Source organism: Pungitius pungitius, chromosome 2, assembly GCF_949316345.1.
Source record: "Pungitius pungitius chromosome 2, fPunPun2.1, whole genome shotgun sequence".
NCBI classification, from domain to species: Eukaryota; Metazoa; Chordata; class Actinopteri; order Perciformes; family Gasterosteidae; genus Pungitius; species Pungitius pungitius.
The window spans coordinates 32,317,952-32,338,117 of record NC_084901.1 but is presented as its reverse complement, the minus strand read 5'-3'; the positions used below and the strand labels follow the sequence as shown (position 1 = coordinate 32,338,117).

The 20,166-nt window shown below is 46.6% G+C and overlaps 1 protein-coding gene across 1 annotated transcript in view; it reads right to left on the bottom strand.

The window, feature by feature from the left end:
* Nucleotides 1–566: 566 nt before the first annotated feature.
* Nucleotides 567–20,166, bottom strand: part of flt4 (fms related receptor tyrosine kinase 4) — a 30,602-nt gene continuing 11,002 nt past the window's right edge. The window contains exons 2-30 of the mRNA XM_037462278.2: nucleotides 19,703–19,799; nucleotides 17,342–17,616; nucleotides 15,506–15,651; nucleotides 15,241–15,406; nucleotides 14,183–14,322; nucleotides 13,935–14,106; nucleotides 13,325–13,442; nucleotides 12,989–13,170; nucleotides 12,570–12,735; nucleotides 10,967–11,102; nucleotides 10,313–10,421; nucleotides 9,729–10,088; nucleotides 9,355–9,501; nucleotides 8,617–8,748; nucleotides 8,003–8,109; nucleotides 6,727–6,862; nucleotides 6,102–6,206; nucleotides 5,794–5,907; nucleotides 5,407–5,495; nucleotides 5,041–5,200; nucleotides 4,861–4,955; nucleotides 4,058–4,180; nucleotides 3,848–3,959; nucleotides 3,556–3,655; nucleotides 3,217–3,322; nucleotides 3,002–3,126; nucleotides 2,579–2,699; nucleotides 1,888–1,973; nucleotides 567–1,140 (exon numbers count right to left, since the gene is read on the bottom strand). Coding sequence (XP_037318175.2) covers nucleotides 930–1,140; nucleotides 1,888–1,973; nucleotides 2,579–2,699; nucleotides 3,002–3,126; nucleotides 3,217–3,322; nucleotides 3,556–3,655; nucleotides 3,848–3,959; nucleotides 4,058–4,180; nucleotides 4,861–4,955; nucleotides 5,041–5,200; nucleotides 5,407–5,495; nucleotides 5,794–5,907; nucleotides 6,102–6,206; nucleotides 6,727–6,862; nucleotides 8,003–8,109; nucleotides 8,617–8,748; nucleotides 9,355–9,501; nucleotides 9,729–10,088; nucleotides 10,313–10,421; nucleotides 10,967–11,102; nucleotides 12,570–12,735; nucleotides 12,989–13,170; nucleotides 13,325–13,442; nucleotides 13,935–14,106; nucleotides 14,183–14,322; nucleotides 15,241–15,406; nucleotides 15,506–15,651; nucleotides 17,342–17,616; nucleotides 19,703–19,799 — 4,136 coding nt within the window. The 3' untranslated portion in view covers nucleotides 567–929. The remainder of the gene's footprint in view (nucleotides 1,141–1,887; nucleotides 1,974–2,578; nucleotides 2,700–3,001; nucleotides 3,127–3,216; nucleotides 3,323–3,555; nucleotides 3,656–3,847; nucleotides 3,960–4,057; nucleotides 4,181–4,860; nucleotides 4,956–5,040; nucleotides 5,201–5,406; nucleotides 5,496–5,793; nucleotides 5,908–6,101; nucleotides 6,207–6,726; nucleotides 6,863–8,002; nucleotides 8,110–8,616; nucleotides 8,749–9,354; nucleotides 9,502–9,728; nucleotides 10,089–10,312; nucleotides 10,422–10,966; nucleotides 11,103–12,569; nucleotides 12,736–12,988; nucleotides 13,171–13,324; nucleotides 13,443–13,934; nucleotides 14,107–14,182; nucleotides 14,323–15,240; nucleotides 15,407–15,505; nucleotides 15,652–17,341; nucleotides 17,617–19,702; nucleotides 19,800–20,166) is intronic.

Here is a 20,166-nt window from a genome sequence, read left to right as displayed (position 1 = left end):
AGTTACACCAACACGACATGTGTTCCTTAACTAGCTGACAGACATATAAGACATTGGTCTAAGGATTTTGGTTATTAATCTCAAACGGAGTCCTATCCCTTTTGTATAGTTACATAATGAAGCCACTTCAGTCAGGGATTGCTGCTTTAGAAGTTATTTCACACCAAAGAACCCTTTTTCATTTGAAACTGACCTGGAGACAGTTTAGTTGAAGTTATCTGTATCAAAAATTATTCATAGGAAGATACATTTTGGACCTGTGATTCAAAAATGAGTTCTATCAGTTTTTAAGTGTGTGTGCGTGCGTGCGCACGTAGGACTTTGCACCCAGAAGCTGCTCATTTTCCGCAGCTTGCGGCCAAAATCAACACACTGCAGGATGTCGTCTGTGATGTAAACATGTAAGCGCGTTAAACCGTCAACACCGTCATCACGCTTACCTCCACCTCTGATATGAGGCGCTTAGAGTGACTCGCTACTTTTTATTCGCATTCAATGGAATGAGAATGTGTGTCCGAACCTTTGACTCCGTCACTTAGTGTTCGTGGTCCCAATCAAGCTTCAAATGACAAGGTACACTCCTTTTATTTCTTCCCTTCTTAGCCATGATTTGTACAAATGAATGAAAGACTACTCTGTATATAAAAAGTACAATTTATAAATGCGTGAATACAAAATACTTTTGGGTTTTGTTTTTGTCGTAATGCTGCCACCCAGTGGCTGGTTAGAAGACCTTCAGGCTCATAGCTCAAGTCTGTTTATACAGGCAGCCTCCAGAGGGAAGAGATGATCACGAGGCTCCATAACCTGATTTTCATTTATAAATGACGAGTTACATGTCACTGAGATGTTATTAAAACCCACACGCGTCCCTTGACCTCAGGAGTCCCACCCTTTTAACCCCCCAAAAGCTGCATCTGTGGGTTGGATCACACGTTGGAGGAGGCCAGGCAGGGAGCTTCAGGCGAGGAGAAGAAGTCGCAGAAGCCCTCCTCGGACAGGTGTCCGTACTCGTTGTTGTAGAAGGTCTGTCCCGAGAGCTGGCTGAAGAAGTGCGGGTGGTGCCTGCAGCTGCTTCGACCCAGGGACCCGTGGGAGGGGGTCAGCGGCTCTGTGCTGCTGCTGCTGCTGCCCATGCGACTGGGAAGAGGAAAACAACGGTCACCTGGACTGTGCCTATCTTGGATTTATGGCTGGCATTCCCTGACAAATACCAGATGTACTCCAATGTTAGTTGACCCTTGACCCTTACAGTGGCTAGCGCACATTGTTAAGTTAATAAAAACTAAATGAAGCCATTTGTTTTTGACTGATCTAATCCGTTGAGTGGGATTTCGTTGGGCTCAGTGCCACAGACAGATGGGAAAGTGAATAACGAAGGACAACACATTGTTAGATGGGGTGTTTCTAGCCTAATTCTGTTCATGATTTGACTTTCAATGGAAAAGACTTTACGTATTTATCTAATTTGTTGTAGAATTCAGGAGAGAAGAGTTTACATATTTCTGCTTTCTTGTAGGCCGTTTTATCCAGACAATCACTGTTGCACCACTTGTCAATGTGGTTCTAAATCATTAGTCGCCTTAGATCTGCTCCTAAATTCTCCTTCTGCATCTTTGCTGTAAGTAGGAGTGAGTTGCTGGATAAATGGGTCTTTTTCTACTATGCCGCTAATAACCTTTTACTGCTCTTGAGATCGACATTTAGCCTAATTGTAAAAAAAAACGGTCTAATGGCTCGAGATGCTGGGTGCTCCTATTAGCCTCAAATCAGATGCAGCTTCGCTACATCCAATACACATTAAGCTATGATTCGAAGTGCCGCACCGCAGGAGAATTTGTCTGCTTTCTCACACTGACCCTCGATCAAAGCTTTTACGTGATTAACCTTTTGGAGTTGGCGCCTCTGTGCTTGTGTTCGATTCTTTCAAATTCTTCAGAAGACAGAACCATCCCGCTGTCCGTCTGGTTATCCTGGAAAGAGGCACAGTGAGACATCGTGTGAAGGAAAATGCTTGAATGTCATCATGAACCAAACATCTTTCTGCTCCCCCTCCCCCACAGAAGCCTCTGCGGATGGAGGTTCTATCTGATGGAGGTTGTCCCTGCAGTGGTCCTGTCGTACACCTGTTCTGCTACTTGTAATTACTTGTATCCTCTCTGTTAGAGAAATTGAATGTATTATACATCTTTTACATTGTTGATTCTGTACACATGACATCCATTGCAGTCTGTCCATCCCGGGAGAGGGATCCCTCCTCTGACCTTCTCCCTAAGGTTTCTTCCCTTTTTTCCCCCATTGAGTTTTTTTTTCATATTTTGGGGAGTTTTTCCTGTGCCGATGTGAGGGTTTCGGGACAGAGGATGTTGCATGTGTACAGACTGTAAAGCCCTATGAGGCAAATTTGTAATTTGCGATTTTGGGCTATACAAAATAAAATGAATTGAATTGAATTGAATTGAATTGAATTTTCGCTGAAACCCGCTGCTAACGCCTGCAACTTTTATTGGTCATTACCGGAGGAGCAAAATGTCACCAGTGGCAATTTCAGTATTTGATGAGAAGATAAAGAGCTTACTTGAGGAGCTTTCTGCGGCTGCATCGCGAGTGGAAACTCGTCAAACGTCTTGACTGTGGGATGGCACGTTTTAGAGGGTCCCACGAACACACAGCCGGCAAAGGGCACGCAGTTATAATACCTGAGAGGAAGAAATGATTAGAGGATTAGTAAGCCTCAAAATGCCACGGCTCAGATAAGAAAAATCATTCCGAGCACGTTGTATTGAGTGAAAGAGATTATGTTTGATGTTTTTGTTCAGACTTTGTGACTCGACCAAAAAAAAAAAAGATCTTGTTCGCAAATTGAATAAGAGTCATTTGATTTAAAAGCCGTCTCTCTTCCGAGAAGTTCAAAGTGCTCAGACACACACACATCTCAATGTGAGAGGACTTTTAAGTGTTCAAGTCGAAGCGGCCTACGGGAGGAAACGTGTGTGGGCACCTGGCGGGTAGGGCGCTGCAGGCCGGCCTCAGCTCCTCCTCCGACGGAGGGCGCGATGACGCCTGCGAGAAGCCGTCGTCCTCCGAGCTCTGTGAGCGGTCCAAAGCTCCGTAGTCCTTCCCATCCTGAAAGGGGCCAAACGCACAAGATTGAGATATCAAAAACCCCCGCCGACGCACGCCAGAATTAACGTCCCTCCGGCAAACGGAGCTCACGGGTAGGCTGTTGTCCTGCAGCAGGTCTCCCAGGATCTGCACCAGGGCCGGGAAGGGCGGCCTTTGTTTGGGTTCACCGTGCCAGCAGGCCAGCATGATGCCGTATCTACCAGAGGGAGGCAGCACCGTCACAACCAGAACAACGCCGGGGTCCTCCTCCCACTCGCTAATGCACAGAAGCTGCAAACCGGACCCCGTGTCCTCTCCCACGCGTACGAGTTAGTCGAATTCATGACTTTCACTCATTTGCCTTTCGGGATTGGGTGCAGCAATCAAAAGGACTATCCATCTTATTTGACAGCACGAGATGAGAGAAGAAATAAATCAAAGGCTGCTTGCATTTCGGGGGAGGCGGTCTCCGGTGACCTCATGCGCACGCCATCTTTCAATCGCTTGCAAAAGTCTTCGTCGATTTGCACTCCCGGGTACGGAGAGGCACCTGAGGGAGGATCAGACAAAGGCCAAACGTCAATTAACATATCTGAGATAAGAAAAATAACTGATTGTGTGGTTGAAAAAAATCAATTTTTTAAATGATTGCCCGATAGTTTTGGCAAGGACAGAGATTAAAGTACGAGATTTGGATGAAGCCTTTTCATTTTTATACAAATATGAAATTGAGTGTCTTTACCCAGTGAGAAGATTTCCCAGAGGAGGACCCCGAAAGACCACACGTCACTCTGGCTGGTGTACACTTTGTCAAAGATGCTCTCCGGAGCCATCCACTTTAAAGGGAGGCGAGCCTAAAGAAGATAGAAACATGTGGAGTTAAAATGTTTCTCTACAGGTGGACAGTATGCCTGCAGCTCGAAAAAAAAAGAAAAGGGAGCGGATGGCGTACGTTGCCTTTCCTGACGTAGTCGGGGTCTTTGTATATGTCTCTGGCCAGGCCGAAGTCACAGATCTTCACGATGTTGCTCTCCGACAGGAGAATGTTGCGGGCTGCCAGGTCTCTATGGATACACTGCGGATACACACACACACACACACACACACACGTCACAACCCCCGCGGTGTTGCATGTGTGTGTGTGTGTGTGTGTGCGCGCGGCTGAATATCCACCTTGTTTCCTTTGATGAGGGAATTCTAGGCGGGATTTGGATTTAGTAAATAGCTTTTTCCGAATAATCTGTTACCTTAAAACCTGTTTGTGTTTATAACTGGGACTGGACTACGTCTCGGCGGAGGTCCGTGCAATCGTTCACAAAGCTGTCAAAGTAAATGTGCTTGCGGGGTCACATCGGTGAGTCATTTAAAGACATTACGTTCACAGTTTGGGCAGATTGTTCATATTCAAGAAAAATAGTCGCTTTCGCTGACACCATTTGAATTACATTATTCCCACATGGTCTCATGGTATATTGTCTTTGAATGTTTGTGTTTAACACAGCATGCACTGTTCATATTTGTTGTATACCAACAGAAATGAATTCATTATAATAATTTGGAAAAGGGAATCCAAATGACTTTTGTTGAAAACACAGCGTCAAACCCCGCTTAACGTCAGTGGGACGTTGCTCCAGTTCATGGTCCACGGTCCATTGACGACAACGGAGCCCTGTGAAGCTGAATGACGTCGGCAACAACCCGATTCCCGAGTCCGGCCTCAATTCACCGCATTGAATGCTTTGCAATGCTGACAACCTTTCTGGAGGCCAGGAACTCCATCCCACGGGCCACCTGGAAACTGTAGCAGATCAGATCTTCTATCGTCAGGGGAGTTTTCCACAGGTCCTCCGCTGGAGAGACGAGACGAGAGAAAGACCACAGGTCACAGGAAGAGATGTTAATGAATGTGCTTTTGGGGAGTTAAAGCCAACTCACTTTTCTCCCCTGCAGGATTCTCATTGGTGGAGGTGGACGACTGAGTCTGGGGAGTGATGAGTGGCGAGGAGCGCGGGGGGGGCGGGTGGGAGGCTTTCTGGTCTATTCTACCCGCCTCGATCATCCGTCTCACCTGGCTCTGGGTTTTAGGGGAACGATCCTGAGCGGAGGATCGAAACAATTCAGTGCGTCACTTCTGACGTCCATCGAAACGAGAATCAAAGGAATGTGTGTGTGAGAAGAAAATTCTGCTCGATAAATAAAAGACATATAAAAGGAAATATAGAAAGCCAATGAAAGCACATTAAACGTTCTCTCTGTGCCACAGCAGAGCAGAGTAGGCAGGGCTTGTGTGTGTTTTGATACCCGGTATGGGAGGAAGAACTCTCTCTTTGCTCGTAGGAAGTTGGATAGGTTCCCATACTTGCAGTATTCCACTATCACCATCAGTGGACCTGTTGACACAGACATTCGCTGTTTCAAACCCATCTCCGAGTTTGCTAAATGGGTCAATTATTGCTCTTGTTTATGGTAAACAGGGTTCAACAATTCCAGATGTGCCCAGAACAAAAATGTGCCGTGTAGGTCAAAATGATGGAAAAACAACTGTTGAAAATTGGTAGCCAAAATGTGGTGTCTAAAAAATTAAAAAATAAAAAACACTGAAATTCTACCTGAATTTAACCGACTCCAACATCAAGACGGTGTTATTTTTAATGAGATGTCACTGTAACAAAGTTGTTGACATGTTACCATTTGGTTTGGTGCAGGCTCCCAACAGGTTCACTACATTCAGATGGTTTCCAATGTGAATCAGTATCTTTAACTCTGACATCAAGGCCTTGTGCTCACTGGCTGTGGCTCCATCTGAAACCGACACACACACACACACACACACACACACACACACACACACACACACACACACACACACACACACACACACACACACACACACACACACACACACACACACACACACACATTATGCATGAAATACATTTTTTTATTTTATCAGGTAACTTTCTGCATCAGTGGCTTCTTACTCATCCAAATCTCACCCTTTAGCATCTTAACAGCCACTGTGTCCAGACTGTTGTTCTTGCTGATGCTGTAGATTGATGCTTCGATGACTTTTCCAAAGGCACCGTGGCCTAAAACCTTTCCTATATGGGGAGAAACCACAAAGAAACACACATTATTCATGCTTATTGATCTATGGAGGCTAGTTTTGGGTCTCATTGGAATACGAATAGAGTTGCGGTCAGGAGCAGTTACCAAATGTAAATGCATCTGGCGTCCATACACACAGGGTGTGTGTGTGTGTGTGTAGGGAAAATTGAATATCTCAATTACAGCATTTGGAAACATGTTCCCATGAGTTGGAAACTGTCGTGGAACAGATGCTTTTCCGGGGGGCATTTAAAAAAAAAAAGCCGCGCTGGGGATGAGTGAAAATGTAACATTCGCACTTTACTTGGCAGCACTTTGCCCGTCTGGCTGTGATCCAATCTCATGCCATTAAAGATTCTGGAAATGGAAATGTAATTCAGTTTCATCCATCTATTTGCTCTGATCCCCGCCTGCATTCTTCCCGCCGCCCCCCCCCCCCACCCCCCGTCCCATTCAGTCGCTTACCCAAACATCCCTTGGTCCTTTCCCCCCCGCCCGTCCCCGGCTGCTCACCTAGTCGGAGTTTGTCTCTGGAGATCTCCCACTGTGAGGAGTCGTAGGGCAGGTATTCACACTGCTCATCCAGAGGCACCTCCCCCGGGTCCATAATGATTGACAGGTAGCCCGTCTTTATGTCAGCCGGGTTAACCTGGAGTGACATAGTGCCCGTGTCAACAACAACGACCGTAGTGTGTGGTGGATTTAAGTAAGTCTGACAGCTGTGATGTTTTCTCCACAGTCTTCTAAAACATGGAAGCATTTATTTCATATATCGGGATAACGCAACCATTCTTTTGTCACATGGCGTTAGCTGAAAGTGAACATTATGAACCAGCAAGCAGCAAAACGGATTTAGCTACATTTGAAATAAAAGTCTTATTCCTCATGGATACAAATTCAGGTTATTGTCTGCAACATAATGCCTATTACGCCATGTTCTTCAGTGAGCCTGAATGCGACATCGGAGCCAAACCTGAGGAGCTTGATGAATGTTTTGTGATCCGAGCCGCCCATAAAAACCTCGTTGGCCTGACCGCACAGTTTGTTTGGGTGGTAGGCGTACTGCACACACCCAAATGGGTGTCAAGCACTAACGTAGTCGGTTATCTTTAGATAATTCCACTTCAAATGACAGTTAATGGCAAACACACATTTCCCACTGCTTCAATTTGACATTAAAAGTATTTCACCCGCAAAACACGGGTTGTCCTTTACTGTGACATAAAGTCCAGACCTTCTAAGGATAGCTGGCAGACTAAAGTGAAACAATCACAGGAAATGCACACTAATGATGCCTGTGCAGCATACAATCTGATCACAGATGTTCACCGAATGAAGCAAAACGATCATTATTACCGGAGTAAATTATTAAGTAAACTAAGGAGAAGAGACGGAGGAAGGAGAAGAAAAAGATAAGAGTTGCTATCGGAGAGAGGGGGAAGAAATGAGCCGTCTCTGGATAACCAGCCGGCTCTTCATTATTTGTTAATGACCGCACCGCACTGTGAATTTCAGCCGTGGGGGTGATCTAACAAGTGACCGAGTGAGGAAAAATAAAAAGCAAACGTGCGCCTCATTATAGATGTGCATTGACTAATTGGACTCGCTCCCAGCAGATATGCATAACATCGCTGCTGAACTGCAGACTCTGCGGAAGATGAAACAAGTTGCGCTCAAACGCCCGACAGACAGCGTTGTGGGTCGGAGGTCAAAGTACTGCTGTGCAGATGGTCAGTATCTCTCACGGACCCAGACACACGGATACGAACACAGACACACGGGGTCTGACCCGCTTTGCGTTGCAGAAGATTAGGATGAGCAATCCCCAGAAGAAAACCGCGATGACTCCCGTCCCGATGAGGATTACAATCTCCACACTGGCCTTGTCGCTGGAACCTTGGTAGAAAGACAGAAAGAAGGAAGGAAAGTCACGCCGAGATGCCAAATGTTTGATCTATAAACCCGCCTTATCAACGTGCAGGTCGTCATTTAATCCCCCCTTGAGTACATCCCACTTCACCAGCTGCAGGGAGTGCTCTAGCACTTCGGATCCTTCCTACTTTGAGCTCTTTAACGCCGCAACGACGTGTTAAACAGTCTTTTAGTGGATCCATTCATCTCCAGACACATTCAATTATTCACTTGGAGTATGCATGAGTCAATGGTGTTGATTTGGAGAGCTTTGCACAACAGCACAAAAGCATCCAAACTACAGCTGCAGTGAACAGTGTGCTGTGAATGACGTTTACACAAGGAGGGAGCCAAGAGGGAACCGGGATGTCGGGCCCGAGTGCCCTCGAGAAAACTAAACGTCAGCGGTGAGCTTGTCTGAGTGGATTCGGGTGTTTTAGGGATGCCATGAAGGTGTGTGTGTGTGTGTGTGTGTGTGTGTGGCTGACTCACCGATGACCTGGACGGCCGCTGAGGAGTGGACACAGCCGCGCTGGTTGCAGGCGGTGCAGGTGTAAAGACCGGCATCCTCCTCTGTAACCCGCTGGATACTTAGCGTGCGGTTGGAGTCTTGCAGCTGGATGCCTACACACACACACACACACACACACGGGCTCACTTCATTGCTCCCCTTCACCTCTCACATCATAAACCCAGCAACAACTTTTTCAACAACTAGAATTCCTGTCACACCTCTGGACTTCAATCCACGGTTTTCATTTACAGCCCCCCCCCCCGGTGGAGCCGCATGTCCCAGCAGCCCCTCTGAGTGATCCCGGAGCATCAGCTGTCACTCAGACTCATATTCCACACTGAACCCCCCCCCTACCCCCCCTTCCTAATCTCCATCAGATGTTGAGAAGAAGAGATGTGCGCTAAGAAAGCTAATGAGCCGTGTCTATCGTCCTGCAGGGTTTTATGTGTGTGTGTGTGTGTGTGTGTGTGTGCGCGTGTGTGTGTACGTGCAGAGAAACACATCTGTAGCCGCCAGTGTTCTTGTCGCTGGCTCTGTTTGACAAATCTGTTCAATATTACCAGTGGGTGGCTGGCTGTGTGTGTGTGTGTGTGTGTGTGTGTGCGACCATGTGTGCTCCTCATGGCCCACGGCTAGACCTGGCGCGGCAGACTTTATGAGTCACAGCGGTCGCAGGGTTGCGTGAAACGCCGGGCCGCGTAGGCGTGTTCAGGCACCTGACATTTGGTGGAGAGGCTGGTGGTCTTTGAACCAGGAGAGGCGGGGTAAGGGTCTGCCCTCCGCGTCGCACTCCATCCGCAGAGACTCGGTAACATTCACCGTCTGGTTGGTGAGGCTGAGCTTGTACCGCGGCGCCTCCGGGGCTGTGGGGAGAGAGGAGAACTTTTAATCTACTGCGCTGCCGCGTGAACGGTGCCAACGGGTTTAGAAAGGATTTGCTTGAAGGTTCAGGTCGAAAAAATCCCGTTCGAATGTGCCTTTGTGATTTGGGCGCCGATGGGAGCTTTACAGCACACGACATGAATGGCGTGAGGACATTTGCCTGTTTGCGTGTGTGTGTGTGTGCACGCCGGTGTCTTTTATCCCTCACCTTTCACAGAGATGTACCTGAACAGGCACTGTTTCTCCCCGCTGCGCCTGCTCTGAGCCGCGCACACATAGTGACCTTCATCCTGCAGCTGCACGGAGGGGACGGTGAAGTCCAGCACCCAGCTGTTGGACAAGTCCTGGAAGGAGAGCCGGCCGGTGAGGGCGTACGCGTAGAGGTGCACGCTCCTGCAGTCCAGCTCCTGGTGCTTGCCCTGCTCGTCCTGCAAGGCCTGGGGGTCCAGGCGGTACCACTGCAGCCGCTCGTAGGTGTAGTTGTCGGCGCTGCAGCACAGGGACACTTTCTCCTCCTCCAGGGGATTATCCGAGGGCTGCACGTCCACACTGAACCCCTCGGGGATGGCTTTGAAGGTAAAGGGAAGGGAACGTCCAATGGTCAGGTGACGGAGTTTTGTCGAAACGACAATATCGACCGACACAAGTTTCCAGTGTTGTGCGGATCGCAAATTGCTTTCCCCAATATTCTAACGGGGGGGGGATCTCAGATATCTCAACACCTCGACCCACAATCACATGCATTCGTTCATTCTTTGGTGTCAAATCCATAACACATACCAACATACTCACTAGTGACATAGAAGTAGATGAGCCGCTCATCTTTGCCGACTTTGTTTTCAGCAGAACACTTGTACATGACGGAGACACTGGCGTTGGCGATCTGAAGCCTGCTCACTATCTGTGAGGCGAGGGAGGAAGACTTTAACTCATCGGGAGGAGACACGCGTGGTCTAAAATCTGCTGTCACGTAACTAGAACTAGTGCTGGTGGGTCAACAAGGAGGGACCGATGAATTGCACGACTTTGCACGTGTGTGTTTTTCAGTTGGTGTGTAAAGTTCCCCTGATGGGTGCGGTTTACAAATGTGCACGTGCACAAGCGCCTCGTGCGTGCGTGCGTCTGGCTGTGCTTCCGGACAGTCCTTTCGGGAAGTCTGCAGAGGAAGGCGATTCCAAATATTTCTACTGTGGAAATGGTTTGTGATTGATAAATATTTTTTATGGAGCTCAGAAAGCGGGACGCGAGATAAAAACATCACAAGCCACTTATATAACTGTCTTCCTTTCAGTGATGTGTCCTATTTATAATCCTGGTCATTCTTTCATGAAAATACTTCAAAAATACTATAATTAGAATCCATATATATTTATATGTATATTTTTATGATTTGTATTCATGAATTGCGGGGCTTTTTGCAGTCATAATGAAAACGTCGTGAGGAACCTTTTGTTGGCCATCCACCACTTCGACCGAAGTGTCAATGGACTCGATTTCATTTGTGGCGTTTTCCAACTGAATTTCCTGCCAGTTCTGGCAGTCTGCGATGCTGCCGCTGCGGCCCCTCCTGTCTCGTCCGATCCTGGAAAAAAAAAAAACACACGGGCACATTCATGACATCTCCCCTCATTGACATGCGAAGCACAGAGTGGGCAACCTGAGGTTTCATCAGATGTTTGTTTTTTCGTCAAACACTGGGTTGGATTTCAGACCTGAACGTTGCATCCCAAAGACGAGGTAATTAGGGTAAGTTCTGGCAACTAATGGAAAAAAATACGGAATCCATTTATGTTATGAGGATCCATAGTGTGGACATAACATCGTAAAAGAACTAATGAAACGCGAAATTAAATTTTTTGTGTTTCCTCCCAAAGGCAACACTCAAATCTTAGCAGAAGGTAATCAGGTTCAATTCCATTTTAGAATCTACATAATGTAAAAACAAGAAAGATAAATGAATGAATTCATAAAATATTGTATTATACATACGCACAAATCATTTATTTGTGCAATTTGTGGATGATTCAACCTGTTTTGATTCCCTCAGAATATTTCACACAATACGTAAACTCACATGCCTGTTTTTGTCACTACAGACATATCAAACCGTAATAATAACACTACGATTTCCTCTGGTTGGTAACATTTTAGGGCTTGGGGACATAGAGAGGTGTCAAATGTACACATATTACAAATCCTGTTTGCAGGAGACTGATCTTTTACGGATAAATTAAGTGGCAATTATAAGCTAAGCAGCCCATCACAGCCGACACGGTTCACCCTGCAAAGGTCTCCAGACTATTTACTGCAGTTTAGAAAGGACTTGAATGCCACCGTGCTGCCCCCGTCCACTTTTAAAGGATATGTCACTCGAAACAACTAAGCGGAATTTAGCAGACAGGTGGAGTTCACTAGATGTGTCTCAAATACGACTTTTAAATGTAATACCACCTGAAGAAATGGACATTTTTTTTATTACTGTATTCAGCGGAAAAGGTCAACACAGCCTCAGCAGAACATGTATCGCACATCATTGGTTCAGATCCACCTGTCACTTTTGTGTCATTGTGATTGTAGATTTGTGATTGAATGCTCAGATGGAAAGGTCAAGAAAGAACAACCACGTCAAAAATGAAGCCCTTGGACGAAGGTGGTAGGCAAGTCAGTATCGGAGGGACATCGGGCATTAAAGGCGACAGCGCGCGGGATTTAATGGAGACAACGAAGGGGAGAGCGGGCACCGGGTGTGTACGTCAGAGAGGAAGACTGTGACGTCAGAGCTGAACAATGGCGGATCCTTTCCTATCGTCCTTTACTCTCCCCTCTGTCTACTCCTACTCCACCTCCCTCTTCATATCCACCACATTTCTTTCCTCGCCAGCTCTTTGACTCCTCTCCTCTTCACCCGAGGGCCAGCGGACGATTTCATGCTGACCCCCCTTCCTCTCGTTCGCTGCACCCCTCTGCTCTCCTCCTTTCATATCGCGTTCGAGTGAGTGCTCCCACACTGGTTCGAGTCAGTCGTGTGTGTGTGTGTGTGTTTTCTTACGCTCTGCTCCGAGTGCTGTTGAGGGCACACGGGCCCCAGGCCCTCCACTGCCAGCTGACGCTGGGAGCCGGGAAGCCGTAGGCGGTGCAGGTCAGCGTCTGGCTGCTGTCACTGGGGTAAGGACTGGACGGATCCGCCACTTCTTTCTCGTGGATCTGTGGGGGGACTGGGTCAGAGGAGAGCCAATCAATCACCCCCAGCAGGAGACAATATCTAAGGGGGGGGGGGGGGGGGGGCCTGACCAGGGGACATACAAAGAGTAACCCGAGTACAGGTGGAAATGAATCCCTTCTCAGTCTGTATTGACTAGAGGTCAACGGAACATCAACAGGATTTCAGTCATTTTCAGCATTGTTTTCCCTGGCTTTTTTTTTTTTTTTTACATACCATCGGATGCAATCCGCAGACTGTCAGCTTACCGTTGACAACAAGCGTGACGTTGAGTCTCCTCTCCAGTCCAGCAGCATTGTTCCTCGCCACCACCGTGTACAGACCAGAATCCTTCTGGCAGACGTCCTTAATCTCCAAAGCATGATCGGGGTGCATCACCTTTTTCATCCTGAAATCTTTGAGATGGTTTATCGGCTTTCCATCTTTATACCTGAACACAAGGCACACAGTTTTTCCACATTACAGGACACCCTGCGGCTTGAGTTGATTGGCCTCTTAAATTGAGCTATAAACCTGAGGCTATAGTTATGGGAAGTTCTGGGAATCACCCAATAAATGTAATGGACGCCAGAGTCTCATCTCACCATTGTGTTTTAGGTGTGGGGAAGGCAGACACATTAACTTGTAATTTGAACAACTTCTGGCCGGCGGTGGACTCCACCACTGGTCCATTTCTGTAGTTGAGGTTGATGAACGGCTTTTCTGGAAAGTAGAGAAATTGACTTATTACCTTATTACAGTGTCAAAGCTGAACGAAATCCACCAAAAGTCATTTTGAACATCAAAGACTCCCTTGTAGCCATTACTTGATTGTCCAAAGAAACTTCTCAAATCACTTATCTGCTGTTTATCCATCAGCGTTTTCACTTGTTTGCTTTGCTGTTTATATTTTGTATTTAAATTTAACAAATGTTCTTGCTGTTTTTAATTCTTTTTACAATTGTTACCTATTGGACACAATACGAACTATTGGGTTCAGACATTCATGTGGCCCTCATGATACATTTTGGTGACACCTTACCTTTACTTTTAAAAAGTTGTCGCTAAATTAACGCCTCACAGCTGCTAACATAGATTAATTCCTGTTATTTTGTGCGGACTGTCGGATTTAATGTGACATTTAGAGTAATGTATTGACCAATAGGAAGGGCACCGTAGCAAACTGCACTGTTCTGGGGTCAGTGCTCTGCTTACCATAAACTTTGACCTGGGTCTGTTGGCTTCTTGTCTTGTCCGTGGTGGTGACACGGCAGCTGTACAGGCCGGTGTCGGTGACGTCGACGCTGTGGATGGTCAGGATGCTGACAGCTTGCGTGGCGTGAGACAGAGCTTCGCGGTAGGGCTTAGTGTCCTCCAAGCCGTTTGTCTGGATGCGGGAGAAATGGAGTTCGGGCTTTTACGTATTCGTGCTATTTGACACGAGACAGGATGCTGTCATGTACCTGTTTGCGAGGGTAAGACCACTGCATGTCCACTCCGGCGTTGAACTCCACCATCGCTGTGCAGTTCAGGGCGAGGGCCTCCCCCACTATCAGCTCGACTGTGTTCTCCGGAAACAGCGTGACATTGTAAATCAGGCTTCCTGTACGGGGAAAAGGAGGAAAAAGGAGGGGACACGGGGAGTGGAGACAGTGAGACTGGTCACGGTGACATCGTCGGACTCTTTTTTTTTTTTTTTCCTTCCTCACGGGACCATTGGGAAAAGCCCATAGCGGGTCGTCCCAAAGCCTGCGCCTTTTTCCATGCACGTGTGAAGCCATAGATCAGTGGAGGAAATCAAAGTGCAAGACGGAGACGCCTCAATCCGAGATAAGACAGAAAGAGGTTTGGACACTGGCCAGTGTCTCTGATATATCAAGTCACCTCTCTCTACATGCCTTGGAAACAATGTGGGGTGAACAGGAAAACACACCGTGTTGATGTCTGTGCAGCAGGCTGTGATTGCCTGATTTTTTTTTTTTTTTTTAAATGCTCCATTAGTGCTCGGAGTGAAGACTCGCTGTGGGTGCCTCCTCTGACTGATGCTGCTGTTGTTACCTTTGGCTCGGCAGCAGTGGGTATACGTTTCCCTTCCCGCCCTCTGAGGCGAGAGGTGGCTGATCTCACGACAGCAAAGAGACTGTGGGTGCCTCTCAGTTCAGTTGCAACGAGTGGGAACCTCCACTCTGCATCAGTTTTGTACAATTTGAATATACCATCCCTCTCTTTTTTTTCTTTTTTAAATTTCTGCTGGCATAATGGCGCACGTCCCCATATATAAAGGTTTTTTTACTCTTTTGGGGAACAGACACAATGAAAATCAATCTCTTGTCAGCATTAGGCGTAATTGTCCCACTTGCTGCTATTAAAGAAATGTCCTTATTAATTTCCCTTTCAACAAGACTGGAGCTTCAAATCGAGTTTGAATATTTGTACAGTGTCAGTAGAGTATTTGTAGCTGCTGTAGTTGAGGCTTGTTTGGACCGTCAATGTGAGGAGAATGAGACGAGGGGGTTTTTACCCGTCATGTGGATCACGTAGGTGGTAGATTGATACTCTTTGCCTTCCAGTGTGGCGCCACACAAAAAGCCAATGATCATCGGCGCGTTGTCCACGATGTGTCTGGGAATGGACCAGCCTCTCTTGTTGTCCCATGTTGCCGCTCCCTTCTCCAAAGGCATGGGGTACTGAGATGAAAACACATTCGTCGCTCCACGTCAAACGGAGGAATGAGAGCATCGACGGCTTTTGTCGCAGGGATGGAGCGCGAGCGAGTGAGTACAAACCGCGTGGAGGGTAACGTTCAGATCCGGCACGGTGACCAGGCACGGCACCACCACGTGGGTGGAGAAGCGGGTGATTAGAATGGTCTCGGCCATCAGTTTGGCGGCGGGGTTGTGGCTGGGTGGCTTGAGGAAGGGCTGCTCGGGGTCTGTGTGTGTGTGCAGATGGAAAACAGGGAGCGGGGGAAAGGGGTTAAAAACCTGATTTCAGTTCACAGCGGCGTCTCGCCTATTACCGACGTCACACATCGGGGCCCTGCAGCCCCATGTGTGGATTGTCTTGGGATTAGAGCGTAAAGGGACCTCGCAGTCCGTCGTAGCAAAGTAAATAACATTTAGAACTGCTATTATGTCGAGGCCAGTTGTTTATTCCTGCTGTAAACAGTGGTCCAACACCCCCCTCTCCTCCCCAAAAAAAGATAGATAGGGGATGCATAGGACTTTGGAAGACGTCAAGCGATTGTTTCTCAATAACACTGCAAATCCTTGTTCTCCAGTATAGAAATCCCTCAGACAATGCGTTGTGTGGTTACTCGTTTTCTCACGACAAGCCTTTATTTTTATTTTCTTCCTTCGTTTTTTTACTGAAGCACTCAGGGCTTCGTCTTCTTTGTCTTTATCCGCGGCAAAGCCAAACACTAGTTCCCATCCTGAGGTTTACGTTCCTGCCCGGCGGTGGTCCGAATACACACAGGTAACAGAAATACAACACAACTCCTCACAGCTCAAGTTCTTCACAATAAATGATTGCCTCACTGTTCTTAGTGTGCCCCGGTGTTCAGATGAACAGTGTGCAGCGGGGACGGAGTACAGGGACGACGTCTGCCTCTCTAACTGGATCCACATGCATTGCTTCCCATCCCGCCACATGCTGGTGCTAATTTATGGCCGCAGTCTCGTCTGTTCCTTATCAACCCCCCGCGGTTAGATCTGGGGAAACTGTTTTGGCACCTTGTCAGAGGGGATAAAAAGGCGTTTCAGTTGGGCGGCCTGGTCCATAGGATTCCCTTACACGACAATCATGAGTCTCTCCCCATCCACTCCTTCGTCTACTTGTCTTTCTTAAGCTACGTGAGAGAAAGAAATAAGAAGCCTCTCTGTGCATGTGTACAGATTGAAAAGCCCCCTGAGGACAATCTGTAATTTAAAACTAATTGGAATGAATTGAATTGAACAACTTGTCCTGAAGTTGGTCCCAAAATAAAGAAGGAGTGATGGGTCTGAATGATAATGTCATGTGAGACAATGTGAGACCAGTAGAGAAAAATATTGGAGGCGAAACCAATTTTATTTTCAGATTTGACACGGTTAGAAAGGATAAAAAAATGAATTAAGGTTAAGGTGAGCTGCCTTTATATTTCAACAAAATTAAATTAATAAAAAAAAAATCTTTTATATTCATATTTATAAAAAAAGGCGTCAAGTTGGTAATCCAAACACTTGGCATCACCCGGCTTCTAATGCAGGGCCCGCTGTGATAATGAAGTCACAGTAAAAAAGCAGATCCGTTTCAGTCTCTGCAGTTTTGTTTTTCTTGTGAACCTCCCAAGGAAAAGAGAAACTGAAGACAAAAGGGTCCACCCAGCCAAGCCAAAGAGCTGCAGACCAGGTCAGGCAGAGATGAATAATGTTCTATTCAAACACTGAACAAGTTCAGCCAGCAAAATGACATTCAAACTGCAGACTCACTGCATGTGAAATGGATTTCTTAATAGAAAGTCCCGGTTGGAAATGAAGAGTTTGCTAGAAAAAAAAAAACGAAAAAAACCCCGGATGAGGACGTTTTATTTAAACTTCATCAGCGTAGTGTATGTGTGGGTTTGGGGCATCGTGACTCACCCCTGACGAACACATAGACGCTGACGGCAGTGGTGCCGACAATGATGTCCTTGACATCTTTGTAGTAGCAGCGAAAGGAGCCCGTGTCATCGGCCCTGGCGCCGCTCAGGACCAGCCTCTTGCAGTACGGCCTCCCCCGCTGCCCCGGACACTCGCTGACCGAGGCGACCCTCTGACCGGGGGCCCTGGTGGTCGCCAGCTGGGCCTGACGCCCGCTCAGCTCCTGTCCCGCCAGGGCTGGATTGGGCCAGGCCCAGGCCAGGGTGTGCTGTCCCCTGAGGAAGCGTTAGGCGTTAATGGAACGGATAAATCATCCCCCACAAGCATCATATCAATCCCAACAATAGGTTTTCAATGCAAATATGGATATGCACCAGATTTTGAATGTGGATTTTAATGCTAAAATGAACAATATTTTGGTATCTGTATCATTCACATGCTTCCAGCCACACACTAATTTTAAAATAATGAGTATGTGAGAGCAGGTTAGCTCTGTGTGTGTGTGTGTGTGTGTGTGTGTGCAATGCGTAAAATTCTCGGTGCTTCCACACATCCGTGTTTGCTTTGTGCTTTGTCACATAAATTCAGTTACGGCTGGTTTATGTTAGCCGCGGGCTTTATGAGCCAGATTGAGTGGAATTATAATGGAAGCCTGAAAACTGATATCAGCGACGCACGCTTTTCACCACCTGCCTCCAACAGCCGTAAATGCCCACATCTGCAGAGAGTGCCAAAATGTGACGACTTGAAATGAATGCAGAAAATCTCAGAGGGTAATGAAAGTATTCAGAGGGTCATTATTTAACATTTTTCCATAGCAATCATTCGCAGAAAATTGTACGTTGTTGAGATGAAATTGTCTGAAATGAAACTTCCACTCCGGGGAGATTCTCAGTGGTGCTGGAAACATGAGGTTTACATGCAAACAACTGTTTAAGACGTGTATTGGAAAATGCCCAAAGGTCCAAAGACAGTTTTATATTTAATTTTTTCTACGGCAAACACAAAAACGCTCAGTGGATTGACAGCTTGGCAGCAGGCAGAGCAGCAGTGATGTCATACGGATAAAAGATGGTCATTATGGGTGAATTCATATCCCACTTGGTTTAAATCAGTGTTGGCTTTGATTCAAAACACAAACGTCTCTGTGTGTCTCGTAAGATAGGGTCTTATTTTCATACGGAATTGGCTAAATCCTTTACAGATTTTTTCCTTATGTGCAATAAGGGGCTATGGATAGTGGGTGGGTAAAAGTTGTAAAGTTAGGTATTAAAAGCTTTCATTCTATGAACAGCACTATTTTAAGTTTGATATAAAGAATAAAGCAGAATAATAGTGTTGAAGCTGATTGATTTGGGCCTAATTCTAAATAATTATTTTGAGGCTGCAACTAAGGATTTATCTCCCGGTTATACTCTTGATTAATTGATGTTTGTTTTACACTTTCATTTCGGACAAAAAGAAGCAGAAACTCACATTTGAGAAGCTGGTTGCAGTCAGAGAGCTCCACTCTATGGTTTGAATGGCCCACTTTACAAGAATATGTTATCTTGTTTGAGGGTGTTGGCAAAAAAAAAATGGTTCAGGCAGACTAACAACTTGGAAGAGGAAAAATACCTCTGAGCAACAGTTGAATAAAAACAGACGTTAGAATTGAAGAAATCAATAGTTTACGTCAGCATCAAAATTTGAGCTTATTTTATTATAAATTGGCCTCTTTTTCAGTTGAACAAGCATCTCCAACATGGAATCAGCAGGCGTTTTGCTTTAGGAAAGCTGTTCTCCAAAGTTAGTCAGATAAAAACTATTTAATACAAGATCTGGGTGGACTTCAGAAGTTGGTCTCAAAATAAAGTGATGGCGTTGTAAATCATCAGTGATTGATGACCACTTATGCCTTTGATGGCCTGGAAAACACTTACAATAATGTATTGTAGTATTTTGGAGGGAAAATGGTACCAGCAGTATTCTCAACACTGTGGGGACTAAAGCAAAGTTTTTATCATAATTCTTCTTCTTTTGGGGTCAAAACTATTTCAATTATAAATCTAAATCTTAATCTGAAAATCTAAAATCTGCTTCAATAACCATTATTGAAAGAAAGGAGAAAGTTATATTATAAAGAATGACAAACCATATGACTTAAAGTGTTCAGAATTTGAACGTGGGCAAATGTAATTACACTCTACCACAACAATTCATCAAAAACCGTGAACCTCTCCTGGCATCTTTGGGTCGATTGGATGAAAAAAAATAAGAAAAATCAAATTCACAAAACAGAAAGTCGTGCAAAAGAGCACGTGTACGCGTCTCCCAAACCCCGGGGGGGGGGGGGGGGGGGGAGCACCCACGGCCACATACCTGCATGTAATGCTGAGCGTCTCTCTGACTGGAATCACCAGGTCTTCTTCGGAGCCGTCGAGGGTGGGCGGAGTCATAGAAAAGCCAATCACCAGACCTGCGGCATGCAAACACAGCGGCCGCGTTAGATTCACACGACGCAGGTCAGTCAGGGCCTAGTGGTTTTGACAGAGCAAGCCGGCAGGCTGTCAAATCCCCCGAACACCTCGGGAATCTGAAATCCGACACGACGGCAGCTCAGGCAGCACGTTGTTCAATTGCATTATCAACACTGTGGCAATCTGTCCCGCACGCTGATAAAAATACCCCAAAACGGACAAATCGCGGCCCACTGGGGAGGCGGGCCGATTCCCTCGCTTCCACCCCAGAAACAGCCACAAAGCCCCCAAACGCCTGCGCCTGCTCCATCACCAAGACGCCATCGGTTCGCCGGTGGTTAGTATGCTCCGGGCCTAGAGCGTCAT